Source organism: Balaenoptera acutorostrata, chromosome 15 (assembly GCF_949987535.1).
Source record: "Balaenoptera acutorostrata chromosome 15, mBalAcu1.1, whole genome shotgun sequence".
Taxonomy (NCBI): Eukaryota; Metazoa; Chordata; class Mammalia; order Artiodactyla; family Balaenopteridae; genus Balaenoptera; species Balaenoptera acutorostrata.
Genome location: NC_080078.1, coordinates 42,511,489 through 42,538,340, shown reverse-complemented (window position 1 = coordinate 42,538,340; position 26,852 = coordinate 42,511,489). Strand labels below are relative to the sequence as shown.

Below are 26,852 nucleotides of genomic sequence, written 5' to 3'. Positions count from 1 at the left end.
AAAAAGAAATAAGCTGTCAAGCCACGAAGAGACACGGAGGAACATTAAAATATTCATTACTAACTGAAAGAGGCCAATCTGTAAAGGCCACGTACTGTAGGATTCCAACTCTGACATTCTAGAAAAGGCAAAACTATGGGGACAGGAGAAAGACCAGTGGTTGCCAGAGGCTGTGGGGAAGGAGAGAGGGACGAATAGGGGGAGCAGAGGGGATTTTTAGAAACTACTCTGCATGATAGTGTGGTGGTGGTTACGTCATTGCACATTTGTCCCGACCCAGAGAGTGTACAACAGAAGAGTGGGCCCTCATGTAAACCGTGGACTCTGGTTGATAATGGTGAGTCCCTGTAGGTTCCGTGATGGTACAAATGGTGTAGCTCTGGTGTGGGATGTTAACTGTGGGAGAGTCTGTGGGGGGACTGGGGAAGGGGTCTGTAGGAACCCTCTGCACTTTTTCTGCTCAGTTATGCTGTGAGCCTAAAACTGCTCTAAAAAATAAAGTTTATTAATGAAAAAAATCAAACGGAACCGACAGACATAAAGCAAAGAGTACATCGCCATCTACACCGCCACGTCCCCATCCTGCTCCCCAGAAGCCCAAAAGGTTAATAAAGTCCCGTGGACCCTTCTAGAACATCTTTACATATGCAAGATAAAAACTAGATAAGATGGTCCCCCAGTTTCCCTCTCGCCTTCTCCCTTTTAATAACGGAGTCAACTGAGTTTTCGCCGGGCGCACACCTGACCCGCCAGCAACTTGTCCCCCTGGCCTCCCCCGCGGCTCGGCAGGGCTGTGCAACCAACTTCCTGAGCACAGACTATGACCAGGAGTGATGTAACTTCTGTAAGAGGACAGTCTTCCCCTTCCTTTCTCTTCGCACCCTTCCCCGTGGCTAAAATGTGACTACGGTGCCCTGAGCCGGCTCACAGCACCAAGAGGAAAAGAGCTCACTCTGACGGGGGTCTAACACTTGTGTGCCCCATGGGCCCCTCTGACAGTCTGGGGGTGCTCGGGACCCCTTCTCAGACTAATGCTTTTCAACGTGTAAAATCAAAGACGACAAATTATATCAAGTAGAGCTATCAAAATGTTTTTTAAAATGTGTGTTTTGGTAATATCTCTGCCTCCTCATTAATGCATCAAGTAACAAGTTTTGGTGGAGAATAAATTTACTGAAACTTCAAAGTACGATGAGCAGCCATATTTTGAGACATCTGCAACAACCGTAAGGTGACACGAGAATATCCGTGACTCCTATGGGCTACGAAGTCACGGCTTCGCTGACACTTCTGAGGTTTGTTGCCTCCATTCACAGTGGAAGGACACGTCAAACTTCAATCAGAGGTTAGTAACAGAAAGATGTAATTTTTCTTCCCATCCAAATTCGCAGACCCCTGACTCTCCACACGGACAGTAGGTAAGACCCTTGCTCTATGAGATGGAGGAGCAATGAGAGAAGGAACTGGGTCCCTGGACAGCTTCGTGGGGAAAAGCCACGACTCTCCTTAGACCACCTGCTCCTGTCTGGACCACTGTGTGGTAGAGGCGGAACTGTCCTCTGGCTCAAGCCACTGTGCTTTAGGGTCTCTCTGCTACAACAGCTTTACGCTGAAAACACAGCATAAGAAGCAATACGTGAGGCAGTTATGAGTTGGCTCTGGAAGCCAGCTGCCTTCATTCCAGTTCCAGCTCTGCTACTTTCTGCTGTGTGCATTTTGGACTAGTTACTTAACCTCTCTGTGTCTCAGTTTCCTTACCTGTAAGATGGGGATAATAATAATGGTATCTAGCTAATAAGGTCACTGTGCGTAAAGACACATGGAAAGTGATTAAGAAAGTCCTTGAAACACTACAAACCTTCCATAAATGTAAGCTGTCATTACTATTATTACTATTATCATCTGACCCTTGCTTTTCTCACCATCCCAGATATCATTCCATACAGCATGATATAGATCTGTTTTTATTTTTTCAAAATCTGCGTAATAATGTACTGAACGAATATGCCAAAATTCATTTAACCATTCCCCAATTATAAAGTGATCATTTAGAAGGTTTCTCAAAGTTTCACTTAAAAGGCTAATATATCAATTATAGAGAAAGCTCTCTGAAACTACTCTACCAATCCCTTTGTCACAAGATTTTGTAGCAGCTTTACTGAGGCATAATTTACATACAGTTAAATATACCCATTTTAAATGCGCAGTTTGATGAGCTCCATAATATTTTGTAAGAATGAGACTATGTGAATAAGACAGCTTGAAAAAGTTAAATTATAGAAAATGGACGGTATTGACATTGTTCCTGTAATAGATCTACTGTTCACTTTCTATTGATCGAGTTGGTCCTATCCCAAGATGGAAGTGTGGGGAGCAGCTCCATTGCCCATTTCTCCAGAAAAGCCTCCAGATCTGTATAGGTGATGCACCCCTCCCCCACCCAGCCCTGAGCTTTGGGACCAGACCCAAGGGATACCAACCAGCAGCCTCTGACCCGGTGATGGGTTCAAAGTCAGCCGGCAGAGGGCCAATCTGAGCCACTGAGATGCAGTAAGACTTCCGTGTTGGGGCTTCTGAACAGAAACATCCCTACCACTCTTCACCTGGTGGACTTAAGTGATAAAGGGTCTGGAGCTACCTCACTCATCCTGCAACCACTGTGTCTGAGAAGGGGTCAACTCAGAAGAGACAGATCCAACAGGGCTAATAAACCACATTATGAAACCAGAATTGCCCTCGGCGTCTTCCCTTGGTTCTGTGTAGTAATAAATTCTCCAGTTACTTAAGCCTATTTGATGGGTTTCAACCACTTGCTATATCCAAGGTTGGTGTAGGAAAATTCCAAAATTTAGGCAATGTGAGAAAGGAAATTAAAAATCACCCATGACACTCCTCCTACCACCCCGAGGCAACCACGGGCCATCTTTAGCGCCACTGGCCGGGTTCCCCAGGAGGCAGCCTCACACAGAGATCCGCATGCTGGGGGTGATGAGGGTGGCTCCTGGGACCCTCCACACCTATGGGGAGGGGCAGGGCAGGACGGGGCAGAGGGGAAGATGGACTGCGAGCCATGGGGTCACAACAAATGCCCAGCTGACACCTCGGGGCGTCCTGGCCCTGGGAAGACCCTTCAGAGGTGTCCCTCCCCATCGCTCCACACACACAGACTAGTTGCTGGATGCAGGCTGCCCTCGGGAGGGCGGACCTTGGGCAAAGCCCTCTCTTCTGTCCAGGGCAGTCTCCTCGGCGGGGGACCCAGCTTCAAGCTGGTGGCGCCCACACATCCCGCAGGTGCGAAATTAGTACTGAATGAGGGGGCCTGGGTGGCATGAACTACATCTGCACGTGTCCTTTTAGTCTACTTTGTTCATGCATTTTTTCCTTCTTTAGAAATTTTGGTCATATTTAAATGCTGTTTTATTTATTGATAGGTTTTCTACCCTAACATTACATTCTGAGCATTTTCTAATCATTAGATATTCTTAAAATGAACTGTAAGCATAGTTATAGATTACTTCCTATAGGTACCATAAAGTATTTAAACATTCTCTTACTATTGGATGCTTAGAGTATTTCCAATGTTCTTTAATCCTCAGATGTAAATTTTTGTTTGCATCTCTGCAACAAGTTTCCTAGGATATGTTTCTATCTAGGGGTGGAAGTAAAGAGTGAAAGAATATAAACTACCTTAACGTTCTGGCCAAACTGCCCTTTTAAATTTTATGTCTACTTACATTCTGACAAACGTTACATTTTTCTCATTAGATTTGAATGTTTCTATATTTTAATTCTAGCCAATTGACCAAAAATGATGTCTCATTCTTGCTTTTGTTTCTTTTCCCTTATTAGCAATAAGTTTGAAGATTTTTTAATACCCATTGATTTTTTTGTTTTTTTCATATGCAAACAGTCTGGCCATTTGTGGGGGGGGGTTAGTTTTTCTATTTTGGTTTTAGTCTTCTTATTGATTTATTAAAGCTCTTTATATATAAAATATACCAACCTTGTGTCTGTTATATTTGTTAAAAATATCCTTCCATTAGTCAGCTGCATTTTAATTAAATTAGAGTGGTTCTAAAGTTTCATATAGTAAAAAAAAAAAATCTTAGTTTTTTTCTTCCATGTTCTAAAAAGACCTTCCCCATCCTGAGGCACAATAAAGTTCAATCCTCACTCACACTCCTTGTCTAGAACTCAGTGTTCTTCCTCAGGAAAGCTTCCTCTGACTGGGCTGAATCTCCCAATGATACGTCTCCACAGTCCCACAGACCCACTGCTGGTACACCCATCACAGCTGCAGTTTTACTTTTACAGGAGTGTTTATAAGCTTTGAAAGGATGTGGGACACACCAGTAGGCTGTTCACTGCTGTATTCTCAGAATCTGGCCCAGAACCTAGCACTGTAGGTAACAGTTTCTAATTTTTAACTATTGCAATATCTACATTTAACTCTTCAATCACTTGGGAATCTATTTTACTGTAGAATATGAAGAACATTTCTGTCTTTATTTTGCCCCACCATTTACAAAATAATCCTTCCTTTTCTCACTGTAACACAAATGCCATCATATACATCAGTCTATAATACCTTTACACACAGACATGCGTTCAATTCTTATTCTTTTGGGGTCTGCAGTGGGACTCTTTCTTGTGTTACCTTGTTCCACCCATAGAAATGTCAACATGGCTATTGTTTCGACTATTTTGGAGTTAGATTATGCTCTAATATCTGACTGGACCAGCAACTTTCACTATGACTCTTCCCCTAAATGGACTGGTTAAAATCACTTGATCAAGTTTTCCACCAATAAGACAATTTTAAAAATAAATCATTAAATTAAAATGTCATGGAGCTCCTGTTCCATTCTCTTTTTTTAACTTCATGGACTATCTTTTGGCCAAAGGCGCGTCTGCTTACTTGAGCAATCCTGCCCGATGGAAGACGTAGAGGTCCTGGTCCAGGGTGCAGTTGTTGAAGGGGACGATCTTCACGAAGTTCTGTATGAGGACAAACTCAGGGGTGAGATGTGGCAGAGAAATGATGCAGAAGTTCTTGTCCTGGCGTGATTGGAGACCAGATAAAAATCATTTATCACTAAACAAATTCCTGCCGTAAAACACTAAATAGGAGTAAAATGTGTAAAGGAGATGATATTCAAGTTAAAGATTCCTATCATTTGGAAAGTAATCAGAAAATTCAGGAGATAAGCAATTGCAAGAATATGGAGAAAATATCTGTGTTTGACTGAAACCCGAATAAAGGAATATTGTGAATCATAGGACCCAGTCAGCACAGCTCTTTTCCAGAAGTAGAGTTTTAAACTAAGGACGTTTGCGTTTGCAAATTCACTTGTATCCAGGAGCGACGAGGCTGCACAGTATCATGGCAAAGGCCCTGGGTTTACCAAGTGATGCTGCACCAGCCACCAGCCGTGGTCCCCACCTCTGTGAGATGAGAGCGTGGTGCTCCAGGCCTTTTCTGCTCTAAAGTCCTGTGATTACACATCAATGGATGTCTGTGTATTTTATCAGGGCATGGTCCCACCTGGGTGATGAGATCTAAGGGCGGGTTAACCTGGGCAGTGGGATCTGCGTGTCCTGACCTGTATCTGCGCTGTCCAATATGCTGGCCAGGAGCTGAGTCTGGCCACCGAGCATTTGGAATGTGGCTAGTGAGACTGGGGAACCGAATTTTTAATTTTATTTCATTTTGATTAAATTTACATTTCAAAACTGATACTTGGGAACCCTCCTACGTTGTTGGTGGGAATGTAAATTGGTGCAGCCACTATGGATAACAGTATGGAGGTTCCTCAAAAAACTAAACATAGAGCTACCATATGATCCAGCAATCCTACTCCTGGACATGTACCCGGACAAAACTCTAATTCAAAAAGATACATGCACCTCAATGTTCACTGCACTACTATTCACAATAGCCAAGACATAGAATCAATCGAAATGTCCATTGACAGATGAATGGATAAAGGAGACGTGGTATATATACACAGTGGAATACTACTCAGCCATAAAAAAAGAATGAAATAATGCCATTTGCAGCTACATGGATGGACCTAGATATTATTATACTAAGCGAAGTAAGTCAAAAAGAGAAAGACAAATACCAAGTGATATCACTTATATGCGGAATCAAAAATGTGACACAAATGAACCTATGTACGAAACAGAAACAGACTCAGACATGGAGAACAGGCTTATGGTTGCCACGGGGAAGGGGGTGTGGGGGAAGGTTGGACAGGGAGTTTGGGGTTAGTAGATGCAAACTATTACATATGGAATGGATAAACAACAAGGTCCTACTGTATAGCACAGGGAACTACATTCAATATCCTATAATAAACCATAATGGAAAAGAAAAAAATGATAAAATAAAAACTGATACTCAGTTCAGTTATTGGAAAAGCTTTATGTATGTTTAGAACAATGTGGGTATGTGAATCTACTCATTCAACTGTAAATTTTATGAACTCTAAAAGCAGAGCGAGGATTTCTGATGACAATTTAGTGCTTGTATTGAGATGTGCCCTAAATGTAAAATACACATTAAAACCTGAGAAAATGAATGTACAAGATCTCATTAATACTTTTGCATACTGATTACATATTAAAATCATTCAATTTTGGACATATTGCATTAAGTAAAATATATTATTAAAATTGATTTCACCCGTGTCTTTTTACTTTTTTTTTATAATGTGGCTGCTGGAACATGTAGAGTTTGTTGTCTATGGGACAGTGCTGCCGTGGACTGTCTGTGCTCCTCACGTCCACCGTGACCCTCTCTGCCAGGTGCCTGCAGAAGCAGCCTGCTCTTCCCAGAGCTCATTTGTCCCTTTGGGATCTCACCTCCTCCTGAACCCTGTGAAGGCCTTGCCTGGGCAAATCCAAAACCCTGGGGACACGTGTGCAACCCAAAGGAGTGAATCACTGTTTGACCTGATCTTCCTTCTTTCTAGCAAAATAACACAGCTCCTTCTGGGGAACTTGCGAGTCACGTTGTCGAAATACTCAAGCTGAAAATAAGGACTAAGTGCCAAGCCCTGGGGGGCTTCCTCTGGGAGAAATGAGTAATTCCTACCATATGATCCAGCAATCCCACTCCTGGACATATACCTGGACAAAACTCTAATTCAAAAAGACACATGCACCTCAATGTTCATTGTAGCACTATTCACAATAGCCAAGACATAGAAACAACTAAAATGTCCATTGACAGATGAATGGATAAAGGAGATGTGGTATATATACACAATGGAATACTACTCAGCCATAAAAGAGAATGAACGTAATGAGTTGCTTCAACATGGATGGGAGTGATTAAGGATGAAGTAACGAAGGTATTTTGTTTCTGTCTCCCCATATCCTGAAATAATTAATTAAAAGTAAACATGTCTTTTACTATCTTAAAGCCAGCATTGCTTTTGTAATAATACTGAAGATCTGTCTCTGCATGGACTCCAAAATAGGAATGAACTGAACTTACTGAATTTACTTTGGGGCATCTTGGAGGGAAGCCGGCTTTGCAAACCCTCCCTCAGGGCCATCTACAGTGTTTTATGAGCTTCAAAATGCCTTAAAATTAATTCAAAAAAATTACGATGGAGAACATCATTGCCAAGTCTTCATCATCTTAACAAAATGAGGAAATACAATCTATGATCACATAGCTTTCAGGCAACAGAATTAAACCTATTTTGTTTTTTAGCCTTGGTATAAAGAACATCAAGGAAAAATAAAACAATAGATAATTTGCCCGTAATTAGCTAACTGAAGAAGTGTGGTTGTCGACTTGACTAAACTGATAGACCAGCCGTGAAAAAAGTCATAAAAATCCTATTAAGGAACCTAAATTGTCTTCCTGCCCCACTTTCTTCCCTCCAACAAAGTGATGAGAGGTTGGTCAGAATCTCTATCCCTTGACGACCATGAAACAAAAGTGGAGGAGGTGGCCTGGACACCCTGAGGTGGAGAACCTTGTTTGCACTTGGGTGCCTGCCTGGGGCCATCCACCAACCAACCGTAGAGGGTCAAGTCAATCCCATGTGTCAGGCGACACCAACCAGAAGATCAACTGCAAGTTCCCACTTTCCTACCCTCAGAAAAGCAATCTAATGGTGTCAGCATTCTTTGAGCCAAAGCAAACTATAAAGTAATACAACAGTCTAACTCACTTTAGAGTAATTCCTGACATTTTCATATACTACCAGCATTCTATTCATGATTTGATTCTAATAAGACACTGATGAAGCAATCTCTAAATTAAATTATGCATTGAAAGAAAACTATTACAACAGCATGACTGAAAAATTATTGAAAATGACAATCTTTTCTACTTTTAAGAGTTCAGGACATGTCATTCAACCTTTTTTTTCAGAACAGAGAAGTGGTTCCAACCTTAACATTCATAGCAGATTAAATGTTTGGACAATGAATATGGCATCCTACTTTTTTATAATTTTTCTAGCTTATAAAACCAATTATATTACTCAAAATTCAACATGTACTTACAGGAAAAAGACTGAAAACAAAATTCATAAAGTCCAGTGACCTGTAAACAAGACAGTAAAAACTGTCACTGACCTGCAAGCAAATGCAGCATCAGTGCACATTTAAAGAGACCTATGGCTCTCCCCCCTTAGGCAGTGATTAGCCAACCAGTAACCAGAATTTGTGTCTAACTGAACAGTAATCAGCTGCAGAAGACATAAGCTTCAAATGTCAGTAATGAAGTATTTTTCTAGAACCAAAAGTACTATTATAGCAATTAAAAATCTCTACACATTCAAAAAGCAAGATAGTCATTCTGTGGACATGATCCCTCCCTTCCTTTTAGGAGGCGCTGGGGGGGAGACATGGGCATATTATAAGCTACTCTGATCTTTTTCTCTTTTATATGCAAAAGATTTTCTGACCAGCTGCAGGTGTGTATTTATAGGTGAACCATAATGGGTCATCAAATTTCTGTTGAAAATTCAAAAAGCACAATCTTATCCGAATGCACCGGGGAAAATAAATATACACGACAGATCTAGAAGGGTTTACAGGCTTTTTAGATGTCTGCAATATAATTAGAATAAAAAGATTTCCCTTTTCAACCTTTCAATTGAATTTCAATTCCAAAGAAAACGAAAACTCGAGAGGAAAAAAGTCCAAGAAAAGCATGGTTCTAAGGAAAGCTCGAGACCGGGAATGTGATTAAATACATCCTCTAAAAAGGGAGTGTCCAGCGGTGCTCTTGGTCGTCTTAAAGATACTCTGGAACCTTCCAGTCTATCAAAGTGGGCCAATCTTTCCTCTTCAACATTGTTCTGTGGACGGAATGGTGGACTATGTGGGCATCCCAAAGGGGCTGTGGAATCTAGGCACCGAGGGCAGGGGTCCAATCCAGACTACAGGGGGCAGCGAGCACTGAACACGGGGGTGTTCTGGAGGGACAGGAAGCCTCGTGTGCCCGGCACCAGGCCTCCAACCTGTGGCAGCTGCCCTGGATTCTTGTTTGGTGTCCTGCTAACATCCCTCTCAGATTGAGACTCCAGCCCCGATTCAGTGGGGAGCACAAAGCAAGGGACAAAGCCATCATCATGGCCTGGCCTGGCCCCCCGCCGTCAGCTCAGGAATAGGGTAGAGGGTAGAGCGAGAAGCCTGGCCTGTGATTGGGGTATCTAATAAGTCCTAGATCAAGCCACATTGAAAATCGGTCCCACCACTGGATTATCCTTTCTTACGTGAGGCAATTGTTCCATTTTTCCAAAGCCAGTTTCGGCTGGATTTTCTATTACTTGCAACTAAAAGACTGCAGACAAGCAGCAACCTAAACCCAAAGTCCCCCCAAAATGCAAACTCTAGAGAATGGGGAACAACATGTGGCTAAGGAAGGGATGATTTTCCAGCCCCTGGGCAGCCCAGTTCTGTGGGTCTGACCCAAATTTTATGGGCTGGAGTCTGGAAGTGGGGCTCAGGAATCTGTGGTTTTTAAAAACTCCCCCAGAAATGAGGAGGTGCAGCCAGGCTTGGAAACCCCTGGCTCTGCAAGATTCAAGTGTTGGGCCACCAAGGCCAGGAGAAGGTCTTTGCGCGGCAGACGCACTGGGGACCAGCACTTGCCTTGCTTCGTGCTTCTCGTCAATACAAAACAGCTGGATGCAGAAGGCAGTGGAGGCGCCCCTGTAGATGGGGCGGAAGTTGCTGGTCTCTTCAGGCAGAGAGATGGCCGCTGAGCTCATATTGCTGATGCAGTAATCCGTGTAATCCACACTGTACTCTTGACTGAGTTTTTCTGTGTCCTACAGCAAGGAGAGAGGAGGAACTGAACTGGGAATCCTATTTATTTTCTACCATTTAATGGGCTAGTGGCTGCCTTGTCTCCACAGGACACCGTTCCCAGGACAGATGTGATTGCCTCACCTGAAACAAACCGTCCCGAGCCAGGCCCGGTTTTAAGGAGGTGTTCTTAATGAGATTTCAAAATTGTTGAGGATGGAAACAGGTTCTCGTGCGAAGGTCAGAAAACGAACGGTCTCAGTTGGTCTTTGATACGGGATCCATATTTTAACTGCATCACTGGATAGAGGTTAGAGCGTGGGACTATTACATGCGTATTAATTCCATAAACAAAACACCTCTGTCCCCAGTTTTCCTTGTGATTTTGTGCTACAAGAATTTTTGGATCTTGGGGCTGTTCAGGTGGCTTGCTAGTGAGGGGGAGCCCCGAGAGTCAATTGCCCGTAGCCACCTGGAGAGTTAGAGCAGAGTCCTGTCAGGTCTCATTTTCAGGGCATCGAAGGAGGTGTTACAGCTCAGTGAGAGGAACATGATTCACTCCGAGATCCTCTCGGAGTTCTTTGAAATTGAAGTAATGCGTGCATATAGTAAAAATTAAAATAATATTAGCATTAAAAAGTTATAAAGAAAATCAGGAGCCTCCTACTCCCCCATTGACTAGCATTTTCATCTTTTTCCTTTCTTTTGGCCTTTACCTCTATATTTCTGAATACTATTATGCTGGCTTCTGTATTTGGAGAACAGGGCGGGAGGACAGGGCAGGGGTTCCTTCACGTGAAATGGAGAATCCCACTGATCCGCCTATTCTCTGTCTTTCCCCATCACACAGCCTCGCACCGTGCACTGGATTTGGAGCTGCTTCTGCTTGACCCTTCAGAGAACTATCACCTGGTCCTTTCACTTGGGGGGTAGTTGACAAGCTAAGTGTCCTCTGCAGGGAATCTATTGTCCCCAACACTGCCTGGCAGACTGTCACACAGAGCCCTCCCCTTGCCTTCTGCAGAAGCCCCAGGGCCCGGGCTCTTTGTGGGCACATGTGGGGAATCCCTCCTCATCACGGTGCCTGGCCTCCACCTTCCCCAGCTGTGAAGAGCCAGTGCAAACCCCACCATCGATTTCCTTCTTTCTAAACACCTTTAAAGTGTTCGTGTTCCAATATCTCCTCTCCCGGTCTTCCTGTCTGTGTGGATTTGTGCCCTTATTCTTCCCTTACGGTTATTTTGGTGGTTTTTTCCAGAAGGGAGAGGAGATAAACATGGGAGATCAATCCTCCCTGTTGGCCCGGATACCCTCTGGGATGCCAGTACCTCTAATGCAGTATGGACCACCCTGAGCCCCTCCACATCCTCGTTTGGGTCCCTAAAGGAATGGCTACCCTCTTAGAAATACTGGAGAGAGATTGTTCCCCTCTGCTGCGTGCCCTGCTCCCTCCTCCCTGGGGCATGAGGAGTGGGCACCCTAATGTGGGTTCCCCAGAAGCAAAAGGAGCTAAGTTCACGCGGGGAGCGATGCCAGGAAATTCTGCGAGGTGAGTGGGCGAGTGAGGAGGGAAGGGAAGGACCCCAACGCGGGGCAATGAACAAGTGGGTTACTTGTCAATCCCGCCAAGACCTCGGGGAGATGTGGAGAGCACCCCTGGGAGCCGTCCTACCCAAAAGGCAGAGGAGCTGGGGGCTGATTCTCCAACTGCCCCCAGAGGTGGCAACCTGCCTGCAGGAACAGCCCCAGGGAAAGAGCAGGCACTGAAGCCCCCACCCTCAGGGTGCTGGGGGGTGAGCAGTGCCAGAGAAGCTGGTAGTGGGCCTGCAGCGCATGCTAACGTGAGGCTCGGAAAGCGGACTTGTGCCCGCCTGGGGCCCACTCCTTCCAGAAGCACGTCCCACTCCTGGCAACTGGTGGAAGATGCTATCACCCCTTGGCCTGAATCTGTAACAGGAGGAAGCAGTTCCTGGAACCAGAGATGCGTGTGAATGACACATCAGACACATAAGTGTGTACATGAATGTACTCTACGTAGAGCAGGAGAAAACTCTTACAGACGTTTGCCCCTCCAAAATGTTTTCTCTCTAGACAATGGGAAGAAGAGAAAGATTCTATTTACTGAAATGGTTGCAAATTATTGATGTAGAAAGTGTAACTTCTAGGACCGAGCTGTGCAACGGATACAGAATAAAGGTCTAATGACAGTGGAGTGAGAGTTCACCGAGGGAGGCTTTGTGGAGCAGGTCCTAAGTAAGGAGGCGGCTCTGAACTGGGAAAGAAGGCGGGAGGCCTGGCGAGGAAAGTACACGAAGACACAGGTGGAGAGGAGTGAGCCGCACCGGCCCCCTCCAGGGCCCTCGCAAGCCCTACCTCCGCCTCACTAGTGTTTCCACTTTGGACTGGTGATAAAGCTTCCTCCATTGCGGCTTCTTCTGTGCTTTTTCTCTGCAAAAGACAAAGGCAAGACATGAGAATTAATCAACACCCACAGTGGTTCAGAGCCCGAGCTCTGTATGAGCTGCCTGGGTCAGATCCTGGCCTCCATGCTTACAGGGCACGTGGCGTTGGGAAAGTGAGGGAGCCCCAGTTTCCTCATCTGTACAAAGGGGCTAAGGGCAGCACCTACCTCATAAGGTTGTCCTGAGGATAAAATAAGGACAGGTGGATGGAGAGATGCTTAGCATCTTCTGACTCTCTGTCGATGTTAGTTATTCCTCCTTTATTCTTATTCTTCTGTGTAACTTAAAAGATGCACTAGGGCTTTTTTAAAAACTGCTTTATTGAGGTATAATTGACATACAGTAAACAGCATATATTTAAAGTGTAGCTTTTGAAAAGTTTTGACCTATAATAATATCACCACGATAAAAATAATAAACATATACATCACTCCCCAAAGCTTCTGTGTTTCTGTGTGGCTCTTCCTCCCACCCGGGGCCACTCTGCCAACCACAGGCAAACAATGATCTGCTCTTTGTCACTGTAGATTATATGCTGAGTCTATTTCTGGATCTTCTGTTCTGTTCCGTTCATCTATTTGTTGACCTTGACATCATTACCACACTGTCTCGGTTACAAGAACCTTATAATAAATCTTGAAGTCAGTAGCATTAGTCCTACAACCTTGTTCTCTTTCCATAGTTTCTTTGTCTGTGCTAGGTCCTTCCCACTTCCTCATGAATTTTGAAATCACTTTTTCAATTTCTCTAAAAATTCCTCCTGAAATTTTGACTGGGATTTCATTGATCAATCAACAACTTGACAATATCAAGCCCTCGAAATTACGTACAGGGGATATCTCTCCATTTATTTAGGTCTTATTTCATTTCTCTCAGAAATGTTTTGTAGTTTTTAGCATACACAAAATACTTAAATCTGACAACATCTTTTGTCAGATTTAAGTATTCTGTGTATTTGTACTGTTCTAAATGGTATTTACTTAAATTCCTGATTGTTCATTGCCATTATACAGAGATAAAATTGAACTTTGCATGTTAATTTTGTGTATATTCTTTTAATTCTTTTCTTGTCTTTTTTCACTGGCTTGAACCGCCAGAATAATTCTGAATAGAAGTGGTGAGAACAGACATTCTTGTCTTGTTTCTGACCTTGGTGGAAAAGCACTCAGTCTTTTACCAAGGATGATGTCAGCTATAGGTTTTTCAACAATAACCTCTATCAAATTGAAGAAGTTCTCTTCTACTCCTAATTTTCTGAGAGTTTTTATGAGGAATGAATGTGAATTTTCAGATACCTTTCCTGCATTTATGAGATAAACATATAAGTATTCTTTTTTAGAATGTTAATATGGTGAATTACATTGATTTTCTTATGTTAAACCAACCTTGCATTCTCAGAATAAACCCTACTTGATCATGACATTGTCCTTTTAATATACTGATTCAATTTATTAAAAGTTTTATTTGAATTTTTCCATCAATGTTTATGAGAGCTGTTGATTTGAAGTTTTATTTCCCTGTGATGTCTTTTGTTGGGGAAGAACATACTTTAGATGACCTGAATCCTTTTAAATTTATTGAGACTTCTTTTCTAGCTTGAAATATGATCTAACTTGGTAAATATTCCATGTGGATGTGGGAAGGTGTATTCTGCCGTTGTTGGGTAGAGTTAGGTCAAATTGGTCAACAGTATTCTTAAAATCTTCTACATTCTTACTGATTTACTGTCTACTCATTCTATCAATGATTAAGGGAGGGATATTGAAATCTCCAAATATAGTTGTTTGTTTATTTATTTGTCTTTGCAGTTCTATCAATTTTTACTTCATGTATTTTGAAGTTCTACTATTAGGTGCATAAATATTTAGGACTGTTATGTCCTCTTGACCTTTGTTATCCCTGGTAATATTCCCTTTTCTGAAATCCACTTTGTCTGAAATGAATAAAGCTACTCCAGCTTTCTTTTGATTAGTGTTACCATGATGTATCTATTTGCATGTTTTTCATTTGAACCTGTTGTATCTACTCAAAGTGCATTTTTTGTAATCCACATGTAACTGTTTTGCTTTTTAATCCAATCTATATCTGCTTTATACATTCTTTAATTGGGATATTTAGACCATTTTCCATTTAATGTAATTATTGATGTGATTAGGTTTAAGTCTGTTATCTTGCTGTTTGTTTTCTATTTGTCCTATCTGTTCTTTATTCCCCTTTTCCTCTCTTTTTGCCTTCTTTTGGAGTAATTGTATATTTTTATGATTCCACTTTACCTCTTTGTAGGCTTATTAGAGATAACTTTCTGAATTTGATTTGTAACTTTCGTGTTCTTTTAGTTTATAGTTTACATCTTTAAGTCTATCTTCAGGTGATAAAACATCACTTCAGGTGTAGTATAAGGACCCTAAAATAGGGTCCTTACATTGTGCCCTCTTGGCCTTTGTGCTGTTCTCGTCAGATGTTTTTACACATGTTGAAAGCTCCACACTATGTTGTTTTTATTTTATTTAGGCCGTCAACTATCTTTGAAAGAGATATAAATAATAAAAACAAAATCTTACACATTTACCCATTTAGTTACCATTTCCAGTATTCATCGCCCTCTGTGTAGATCCAGATTTCCATCTGGCATCATTTTCCTTCTGCCTGAAGGACTTTCACATTTCTTGTAGTTGGGTCTACTGGTAATGAATTCTTTCCCCTTTTCTGTGTAGGCAGAGTCTTTATTTCACCTTTATTTTTGAAAGATATTCAATGGGTGTAAAATTCTCGGTTGACAGTTTATTTTCTTCCAGTTCCTTAAAGATGTGACTCCACCGTCTTTTTTTGCTCACATTGTTTCCAACAAGAAATCTGCTTGCCATCCTTATCTTTGGGCCTCTGTTCCCAACTTGTCCTTTTTTTTTCTCCCTCTGGGTACTTTTTTTTTTTTTTTTTTTTTTTTTTTCCTCTGGGTACTTTTAAGATTTTCTTTTTATGACTGGTTTTCCACTATTTGATTATGATGGGCTTTGGTATAGTTTTCTTCCTGTTTCTTGTGCTTGTTATTGGTTGAGCTTGTGCCTGTGGGTTTACTGTTTTCATAAAATTTGGAATTTTTAAGTCATTATTTCTTCGAATATTTTTTTCTGTTCCAACATCTTTCTCCTCTTCTTTATGAATTCCAATTACACGCATATTAGGTACTTAAAGTTATCCCACAGCTCACTGATACACTGATATTTTTTTTAAATTCTCATTTCTGTTTCATTAATCCCTTTTTCTGCAATGTCTAATCTGTGGTTAATCCTTCCAGTGTATTTTTCATCTCATGAATTGTAGTTTTAATCTCTAGAAGGTTTATTTGGGGTGTTTTTACAGGCATATGTTGGAGGTATTGCAGGTTCATATTCCAGGTTCATTCACCACGATAAAGTGAATATTGCAATAAAGCAAGTCATGTGAATTTTTGGTTTCCCAGTACATATAAAAGTTATGTTATACTATACTGTAGGACATTAAGTGTGCAAAAGCATTATGTCTTTAAGAAAAAAAAATTCCAAACATTGTGATTTAATCTACTTGGGTGCTGGATAATTTTGTATTCCTACCAATATTCTTTTTTATTTTTTTTTAAAGTACACCTGAATTATACATTATTTAATTTTTATTTTTTTATTTATTTATTTTTGGCTGTGTTGGGTCTTTGTTTCTGTGCGAGGGCTTTCTCTAGTTGTGGCAAGCGGGGGCCACTCCTCATCGCGGTGTGTGGGCCTCTCACTATCGCGGCCTCTCTTGTTGCGGAGCACAGGCTCCAGACGCGCAGGCTCAGTAATTGTGGCTCACGGGCCCAGTTGTTCCGAGGCATGTGGGATCCTCCCAGACCAGGGCTCGAACCCGTGTCCCCTGCACTGGCAGGCAGACTCTCAACCACTGTGCCACCAGGGAAGCCCTACAAATATTCTTGAACTTTGTTCTGGAACTCAAATTACTTGGAAGCAGTTTGGTCCTTTTGGATCTTGCTCTAAAGATTTGTTAGATAGGACTGGAGCAGTGCTCTCTCCAGAGCTAATTATTCCTCGCTACTGATGCAATACCCTCTGTGCATTCTCCCAATGCCTTGCGAGTCACAGGGTTCCCTGGTCTGGCTGATGGAACACGCACTATTCCCAGCCTTGTATGAGCACTGTGCACTGTTAATGCTAATCCTCTTGGGAAGTTCTTTCCTCAGCCTGATCCTCAGTAGTTTTGAAGATCAGGCTGATGTGCATGCACACATCAGTACTCAGCATGTGCTGATCAGTACTCAGCTGAATACCCAAGAGTGACCCTCGCTGGTGTCAACCATCTCTCTGTACAGCTCTCTCCTCTCTGGTACTCTGTCCTGCAAACCTTAGTGGCTTTAGTCTCCATGGACATACCACTTGGCTTCCATGGTTCCTCCTGCCCTGTGCCGTGGTCAGGGACTCTCTCAAAGCAGGAGGCCAGGATGTTCGGAGGGCTTACCTGGCTTGTTTCCCACCTCCCGGGCATCACTCTCCTTTGTTACCTGATGAGCAGTGTCTTAAAAACTTATTTCATATGCTTTGGCCATTTTTTTGTTTTTTTCAGGCAGAAAAGTAAATCTAGCCATCTTTGCCAGAGGCAGAAATCCCTCGCGCTAAGTTCTTTTTACTAATTCCATTCATCAGCTTCATTTCCCACAATCCAGTCCATGCCAAACAACCTTCTTTAAAAGCTTCAGGTGTCCCTCGTGCCCTCTTCTGGGATGTTTTCCACCCTCATTTCCACATACTGAATTAGGAGGCTTTCCTCTTCCCACCGTGCACCACCTCCTGAAGGCTGGGGCTGTGTTTTGGTCTCGCGAGCACCCTCAGCACCTAGCAGAGAGCCTGGCCATTGTGAGCGTCCAACCTCTGTGCAGAGAATAAATCAGCCCTCGAAATACAACACTTACCCAGCTACAGGTGGGTCCTTTTGTGGTTTGCGGTATAAGAAGGCATTTTCCATAGAGACAATGTGAAAATGCAGCAGGACGAGCCAGGTGGCCTAATGCTAAGATAAAGGTCCTCCCTGACTCCTCTTCTTCCCAAGATCTTCTTTGCATGAGCTGATGGGCAGGGGGAATGTTATTTTGTCCAAGATTGGAAAGGAGAAAAAGAGAGAGCTGGGGGCTGGAGTCCAGGAAGCAATGGCACTGCACCAGCCCCCATCCTGGCCGCAGGTGGACGGAAAACGTCAGGAAAACCAGAAGCAGAAGGGCCCGTGCAGTGAAACGCGTGCTGGGACTCTTGGCCACACGCAGTGCTGATGCAGGGCCAGGCCGCCAACGGTAGCCTAGAGGTAAGCCCGTTCGTTCTCCCCGCCCCCTTGGTGAGGCCAGTTCCAGAGGACACAAGGGACATGCCCTGAGGTCCTGCAGGAGCAGGTGAGGACCCAGAGCCCAGTCAATATGGGCGTTTGCATTTTTGTGAGCCATCAGTGGTCAGAGGGTGGCAGAGATGGAACAATGGTTGGATCCCCGGGCCCATCCCCCAAATCCTATGTCCTCTATTACTTGGCTGACCGTGGCCTCCTTCAGTGGGGTGTGCCCCCTTTAGGTCAGGGTGGCAGCACTCACAGAGCAGGAGGGTGTGGGGAGGGGCCCCTGCTGAAGCCAGGCCGGGCCAGTGGGCCAGGAGCAATCCAGGGAGCTGTGGCAGGTGCTTCTAGAGCCTGCAGGGCCCAGTGGGGCAGGAAGGAAAATGCTGCCTCATTTGAGTCTGTGAACAAGGTGGGTTTTCTAACCACCTTTAAGCGAGCTGCTTTATCCACATCAGCCTCCGGAAGCCAGGGGATGAGTGAGAAGGCAGGGGGAGAAGGGATGGGGTTCCATCCTGAGCTGGATTCTTGAGGGTGTTGTGAGGCTGATTGGTTACAAACACGCAGCCTGTTTCCTCCCCGCCCTTGTCCCCCAGATCTTAACGCCAGTGAGACCTTTCCCTTCTCGGGAGTGACTCCGGCGCCAGGAACACCCCTGACCCCGACGGCACAAGCAGCACCAGGCTGGGGGGATGATCTCCGTTACCTGGATGCTCTCCCCGGCCTCCGGGGAGACAGCTTCCTGCGGCTCCTTGACTATTTGCTGCCATTCCTGGCTGCTGCTCCTGAGCTCGGCGCCTTTCAGAGAAAAAGGGACAAGAGGACAGAAAAGAGATGGTAAATATCTGCAGAGCACAGGAAATTGGAGGCAGCGTGGTCATGTGTTTCTAAACTGCAGCATATCTGAAGGATTATATTGCTGAGGGCAGCGCCGCGAGGTGGGGAGAACAGGGTCTTCGCAGCGCACTCGGATTCTGACCTCTCCGTGCCTCCATCCGCACAGGATGGGGGTCCAGTGATACCTGGCCCGAGGGAGCTGTGGACATAAACTGAGGCCAGGATGGGGCTGGGCTGGGCTGCCCCCCAGGAGGCCCTCGAACCTGCCAGAGACCGAGCTCCGTGATCCTTTCACGGGAGCCCCTTTGAAGTTTGTAAACAACTGATTATCAACCTCCTGGATGGCAGGCTTTGAAATGATTTTAAGGCAGAATATGGAAAAGACCACAATCGGCTATGTCAGTGCTCTCAGAACACAGAGATTAGCATAAGGGCTGCTTTCCCCGTGCTGGGAAATACTGTGAACGGGCATCTGACAGAGGCCACGATGTTCGCTTTTCTACTTTCTAAGCAAGACCTGGAGCTAACTATACATTATTGTTTTAATATGTTCTGGAAAGTCAATAATCGGGGTAGTGTTCATATATTTACCGTTCACCAAAAACTAGAGTAGAAAAAACTTTTTTCCCATGTTGTCTGAAAAGTTCTTTTGCCCCTCCTTTTCTTCCTTCTCCTTCTACTCTCTTTTCTTTTCCTTGTTCCTGTCTGTCTTTCTCCCCACCACCACCCCACCTTCTCTTCCACTGTCTCACTCTCTCCCTCCCACCCTCCCCCGCTCTCTCGCCACCCCCGGCCCCTCCTTTCTTGTTCACTCTGTGTCTGCTCCACTGGGGGACTCTTAGCCCTGACATCTGCTTGCAGCCCTTCGGCCTTAGCTCAGAGCAGCCCTAGGATGCTCTTGCCCAGGGGCTGCCCCTCCTCAGAATTGTCCGCACATACACAGGAGGGACCCAGGACCTGCTGGAGGCCCCAGATACTGGGCTGCCAGCGTGGCCTGCTGCCCCGTCTTCTTGTTTCTAAGCATCACAGCAGACGCAGTGGCACCAGAGGCAGCCTACCCTCTCCGCATCCTCCTCTCCCACTGCATTTGTTCCTGCAGCAACAGCCAGTGCAACGGCCCCTGCAGACGCCTCTCAACCCCAAATCCCCACTTACTCATGCCCTATACCTGCTTCTGGCAAAGATGCAGGCAAATGAAGTAGAATGAAATCCTAAGAGAAGAATCAGATGCCCAGGGAGGTGTAAAGGGCAGAGACGAAGAGGCACATAACGTTGAAGGGACAATGAGAGAATGGCACCCCAGCAGAGCAAGTAGCTCTTCTGGGTGGAGAGCACATGACATGAGAGGGGACAAAGCACTCAGAACCGCTCTTCTGAAGAAAGACGCTTTGGGGAGAACGAAACCTAGCGAGTCTCTAGCACCTGGATACGTCCTGCTCCTTGCAAAACCTTCCAGATCGTTTGTACAGTGTTTCCAGTGTTCTCACAACAGCAAGACTAGAGTGCTTTTCAGGTTAATTCAGCTTGTTATTGAGATACAACATGTATACGGCACAGTGCATGAATCTCTACGTGTATGTACCGCACGTTAACAACCCCTTAAATCAATATTAAACCTTTTCCAGGGCCCAGAAGTTTCCCTCACCTGCTGTCCAGCCAACACACCTCTTAAAGGTAGCTGCTGTCCTGACTTCTACCATCACTGATTCATTTTGCTCAGCAGCAAAGTTTTGAATCAAAAACAAACAAACAGAAAAAGTTATCAATAACTCCCTATTAAGTTGCACTTTATTTTTTTAAAATAATCTTTTCTTATCTTAAGTTTTAAATTTGAAGAACTACCAAAAACACTGTCGAGTTTAAAAGAAAACTAGAGTTTCCCTGTGCATTTATTATTTATTTATTTATTTATTTAATTTATTTGAAGTATAGTTGATTTGTAATGTTGTGTTAGTTTCAGGTGTACAGCAAAGTGATTCAGTTTTATGTATATATGTATATGTATATGTGTGTGTGTATATATATATATTCTTTTTCAGATTCTTTTCCATTATAGGTTATTACAAAATACTGAGTATAACTTCCGGGGCTATACAGTAGGTCCTTGTTGTTTATGTATTTAATATACTTTATGATTAGGACAAAATTACTAAAAAGCCAGAAATTTCAGAGACTGAATTAGGTTTGCAGTGAACAGTTCATCCTGGAGCCCTCACCGTCTGACAGGCTAATGTTCACAAGACAATTACCAACGACAACGACTAATTGTCTGGGCTAAAGTGTTGTGGGCGTTGCCATTTATTAAGAAGCAGCTGCCCTGCTCGTCCCCAGAGGTGGCTGCGTTTCAGAACTGGGCAAGGTGATGCCACGTCCCTCCTTCCTGTGTCTCTGGGGTTTTGTGGGGTTTAATTAATTAATTAATGTTCTTAATGTGCCCTGAGATCCTCAGATGTGAGGTGCTGTCCCAGCGAAAAGTCAAGGCAGCGGTATTATACAACACACAGCTAGAAACACGACTGAGGTTGCAAATTTAACTGTTATTTTATTGCTTACACCACCTAAGTAGCTTGGTAGTCACGAACTAGGGCTTTATTCTAGTGGGAGCGAAGGCATCGTTTACTAGCACTTTCTCTCTCAGTCAGACTGCTACCCTGAGGCGGGGTTACCATGAAGCAAATAAAGCTGGAGGTCCAGGTCCCTCCCAAGGCACAGCACCCACTATTGCATTCCTAATTTTGTATTATTTTTCTTAAAGAGAGCTCCCAAATTGTATAGACCCAAGACCTGTGTCTGCCTTGCTCTTTAACAGAAATAATACAGAGGGAAAGCTAAATAATACATTGTGAAGGCTTTAGGAAAAAGTAACAGTGTACAATCTGGTGGGTTTTGACATTTTTTTAAAATAGTGATCAAAAATCCTAACAAGATTTTTTTGTGAAATGAAACAAAGTGATTCTAAAAGAGCAAATATGGAAGAACAGTTAGTCAACAAAATTTTAAGAAATAACAACAAAGAGCAGGCCAAATTTTCTAATGAATATTAAGACATATTATATTATTGATACTATGTATAAAATGGACAACTGATGGGAACATACTGTATAGCACAGGGAACTCTACCTAATGCACTGTGGTAACCTAAATGAGAGGGAAGTCCAAAAGGGAGGGGATATCTGTATGTGTATGGCTGATTCATTTTGTTGTGTAGTGGAGGCTAACACAACATTGTAAAGCAACCAGACTCCAATAAAAATTAATTAAAAAAATAACTATTTAATCACAAAATCCCAAAATAAAAATGGAGATACTTTTCTAAAAAAAAAAAAAAAGACATATTATAAAGCCATAGTTATTAAAACAGAGGGTTATTGGGAGTAGGAACAGAACAGAATGGAATCCAGAAAAGAGCCAGATAATTATGGAATGTTCATATATGTTAAAGGTAGCATTGGTGCGGGAAGAATGGAAGAATAAACTGTACAATAAATAGTGCTAACCATAAGGAAAAAAATTAATTTGGGCCCCTATTTCATACAATACACAAAGATCATTTGCAGATATATTAACAGCTTAAAGTTTTTTTAATACTTTTAAATTACGAGAAGAAAATATAGGAGAACATCTCTATTATCCCGGGGGGTGGAGAAACCCTTCCTTAAAAATGTAGAAGGCAGAAGTCATAAAAAAAATATTGACATGCTAGACCCCATCAGAATTTAAAAGTTCTGTCTGTCAAAAGAACCCCCTATTTTTTAAATAAGTAGATACATGGAGAAAATATTTGCAACACACATGATAGACCAACAATTGAATTCTAGGGAAAGAGGAAAAAAAACACAATAGGCAAAGGAAATGAATGGACAGGAAATGCAAATGACCAATAAACACATAAAAAGTGTCCAACCTCAGTAAGAGAGAAATGAAGTTAAAAAAATATCTCCTTTCACAGCTATCATACTAGCAAAAGTTAAAAATGCTGACAACACTAAATACTGGAAAACTAGGAGAGGCTCTGGAGGAAGGCCACTGCTATGGCCATGTTTGGTGGCAATGTATTTCCAGGCCCAACAAGAACGATTCTGGGAATATAGCCTGTGGAAACTCTTGCAAGGGGCCCAGGGATACGTGTGCAAGGATGTTTTTTGCAGCACAGTTTGCAATACCAAAACAGTGGAAACAATTTAAATTTCCATCTAAGGACAAATGTGGCCCATTCCATACAGTGGAATCCTACCCAGAAGATAAAAGGAAAATCGCAGACCTAAGCTTATCAATGTTATTAGATCTCAAAGAGCTGAGTGAAGAAGCAAATTTCAGAACGTCCCATACCCAAAAGGTGCCATTTATGTAAAAAATACTGCCACAGGCTTCCCTGGTGGCACAGTGGTTGAGAATCCACCTGCCAATGCAGGGGACACAGGTTCGATCCCTGGTCCGGGAAGATTCCGCATGCCATGTAGCAATTAAGCCCGTGCACCACAACTACTGAGCCTGTGCTCTAGAGCCCACGAGCCACAACTACTGAGCCCACGTGCTGCAACTACTGAAAGCCCACACACCTAGAGCCCGTGTTCCTCAACAAGAGAAGCCACTGCAATGAGAAGCCCACGCATCACATGGAAGAGTAGCCCCTGCTTGCTGCAAATAGAGAACGCACGTGCACAGCAACGAAGACCCAACGCAGCCAAAAAAATAAATAAATAAAATTTTAAAAAACCAAAAAACCCCAAAAAAACAAAAACACTGCCACAAGATGGTAGTGTTTTTTCTATGAATACGTGCATAAAAAGAGGTCTGGATGGATGCATACTAACAACAATGGCCACTTCTGGGGATGGGAGGGAGAACCAGGCTTGGCCACTGACCAAAGGGAATTCAACTTTAACTGCATTATCCTAACTTTTTAAAGGAGGACAGTTTCATGTATTATTAACACAATTAAGATTCCCCCCAAAATGTCTAATTATAAACGTAAATTTCTATCTTCAGAATATCACAAAATGGTCATTTTGTTTAGTATTTTAATATTATGATTTCAGAAAAGACTGACAAATGAATTTAAGCCACTCAGCTTTAAGAAGAGGAAAGATTAGAGGTTCAAGTTAAATCATTCATTCGACTGAAGTTCGGTGGAGAACGAGGAGTTGAGGGCACTCTAGAGGTACCGCGAAGTACATAATGAATCAGATGTAGTCCTCACTCTAAGAGGCTCACAAGTAATTAGGGTGTGAGTGCACCCCCCCAACCCCCCCAACACACACACACCTCTAATGATCTTGCAGTGTGAAAGTTGCTAAAGCAGAGGTATGAACAAAGCACAGTGCGTGTTCACTTATTGATTCATTCTTTCATTTAAAAATCTATATTTTACACCTACCATCTGGTAGACATTAACAAACTAGATGTTGAAGATTCAGCAATGAACAAGACTAACTTGCACTCCCAAAGCAAGTCAGTAAGAGAAGGAGGAAACATTAAGCCCTGCTAGATGCAGAAAATAAGAGCACGGGAGCTGCTTCAAGGTTGAGTGGTCAGAGACGTCCCTCTGGACATTTAAGCTGAGATCTGAAGGATAAGAAGTAGCCTCGAGACAGTAAGAAGATGGAAACAGTGAGCAGACAGTGTTATCAAGCATTTCTGCTGAAGAGTGGAGATGTCCTTATTTCCTGACCTGCTTCCTTCCTTGGTTTGCCTCTGACCCTTTGGTCTTCTTTGTAACTGTGCTAGTTTCCTGTGGCCACTGTAACAAATTACCACTCAGTTGGTGGCTTAATACAACAGAAATGTATACTCCCACAGTTCTGGAAGCCAGAAGTCCAAAATCAGTACAGTATCCCTGGGCAGAAGTCAAGGTGTTGGCAGGGCCAGGCTCCCTCTGTCTTGGATAATTTCATCTCAAGATCCTTCATCACACTTACAAAGACCTTTTACCAAAACTAAGGTAACATTTGCACGTTCCAGGGATTGGGATGTGAACATCTTTCGGGAAGTCACGTTTCAGTCTAAGCTCGGGAGCACCTGGGCGCTGTGTATCCACCCAAGTGCTTCCTAGGAAGGTAAACTCAACTTGTCCGAATCCGAAGTCACAGCACCTCCACCAAACGATTCACTCACTCTTCTTATTCCCATCTTGCAGAACGGTTCCACCATCCACCTAGTTTCTGAAGTCACCCTTGAGGTTTCCCTCTTCCACAGTCTTCCTTCCCCACATGCAGTAAAACATCAAGTTCCATTAAGTCTCCAAAATATCTCCCAGGTTCATCCACAATCACGCTTCTGGTTCAGCCCCTCATCTCTTTCCAGCACAGTCCAGTGGCCCTTGGAAAGTCTTCCCAGAAACTAGAAGTTGACGGTGTATCCCTTTCTAGTTAAAGATTCCTGATGGTTGCTCATCAGTTATGTTGTGATTAAATAGAATCTAGACTCTTTTGTGAGGGCTCATAAGACCTCAGCTGCCTCTCCTCCATCTCCTGTCCTGCTTCCTATTTCCTGCCATCCCCTCACTTCCCGCTTCAGCAACACTGAGCTGGTGCTTTCCCCTCATACGCCCTGGTCTCTAACACCTCCTTACTTTGCACAGGCACATTGTGTTCCCTCTGCCAGGAAAATCTTTATGAAAGCTCCAATTTGTTTTTGAAGTTTTGACTCAAAAGCTTTCTTTTCTATGAAGTCTATGTTAATGTTCCCAAGATGACTTAGGTATAACTCTGTTGTGGTCCCACCACAATTTTCTACCCTTCACAACAAATCTCTGATTATAAATTCATTTGTCTTGCATGTTTATCCTGCCACTAGACCGTGCAAGGCTCACCAGGTACTAGGCCAGGCTCCCAAAGGCTAGTATATGGGATGTATTAGCTGAATGAACAGCAAGAGGCTGATGATGAAGTCTACAATGATACAAAGGAAAACACTCGCAGGCTGCATGAAAGCAGGACAATGAGCTTTTCCATATTGTTCAAGGAAACAGTGACTCCCTCCTGGACTGCAGTGCAGACTCCAAGCCATAGAGTACAGTGAACTTGAGCTCAGTGCACTGGTAATTCCCAGATCACTGTCTTGACATGAGACTGTAGGTTTTAGCCTCCAACAGGCAAAACTGGAGTTTGTGTCTCCTGAGGACGGGAGAAAGAACGCCATGACAAAAATCACCAGCGTTATTCTTTTTTTGTGAACATGGGCTGTAATCATGATGCTGATTTTTCAGCCTCGCTCTGTTTAGGCCCTTTGTCATATGGTGGCCTCCACTCCAATTCTGGGCTCAGCCTGGGACCTGCTTCGGATAAGTGACATGTGTTAGCTCAAAGCCTAGACCTCAAGAGGCCTTGTGTATTTCCACTTGGTCTCTTGCAGCTCTGCCGTCACCATGAGAACATGCCCCATCCAGCCTGCTACAGGACGGGAGGCACACGGGGCAGAGCCAAGGCCAGCCTAGATCTGCCAAGAGGCAACTGACCCCAAGACATGTGAGAAGACCCAGCCAAGATCAGCAGAGCTGCCTAGCTGACCCCAGCTGCATGAGCAAAATACACTTATTGTGGGATGCCACTGTGGTTTTGCAGTTGTTTGTTAGCAGCATTATTGTGGCAATGGACTACTGATGCAGTCACAAAATATAACAGCGAGAATCAAGTAAATACTGAAGCTGGTTCTTTGAAAAATACCAATTAAATTGACACTGGTGAGACTAAGGGAAAATAAGACACAAATACAAAATACCAGGAATAAAACACAGAAACATAGGGGACGTCTATAAAGTCAGACGGTAGATATAAACCCATAAGAACATTAAATGTAAATGAACAAAATACTATAATTAAAAGACAACAGTTGTCACACTAGATAAAAATAACAACCAAACTTATGCTGTTTATAAGAGATACATCTAACATGTAAGGAAATAGGAAGGATGAAAATAAAAGAGTGGATAGA

The 26,852-nt window shown here is 43.3% G+C and overlaps 1 protein-coding gene across 2 annotated transcripts in view; it reads right to left on the bottom strand.

The window, feature by feature from the left end:
* Nucleotides 1-26,852, bottom strand: part of CFAP61 (cilia and flagella associated protein 61) — a 262,542-nt gene that overhangs the window by 172,613 nt on the left and 63,077 nt on the right. For both annotated transcript variants that reach the window (XM_007191888.3, XM_057528332.1), the window contains exons 9-13: nt 18,790-18,881; nt 12,655-12,729; nt 10,126-10,304; nt 8,530-8,569; nt 4,919-5,058 (exon numbers count right to left, since the gene is read on the bottom strand). In XM_007191888.3, coding sequence (XP_007191950.2) covers nt 4,919-5,058; nt 8,530-8,569; nt 10,126-10,304; nt 12,655-12,729; nt 18,790-18,881 — 526 coding nt within the window. The remainder of the gene's footprint in view (nt 1-4,918; nt 5,059-8,529; nt 8,570-10,125; nt 10,305-12,654; nt 12,730-18,789; nt 18,882-26,852) is intronic.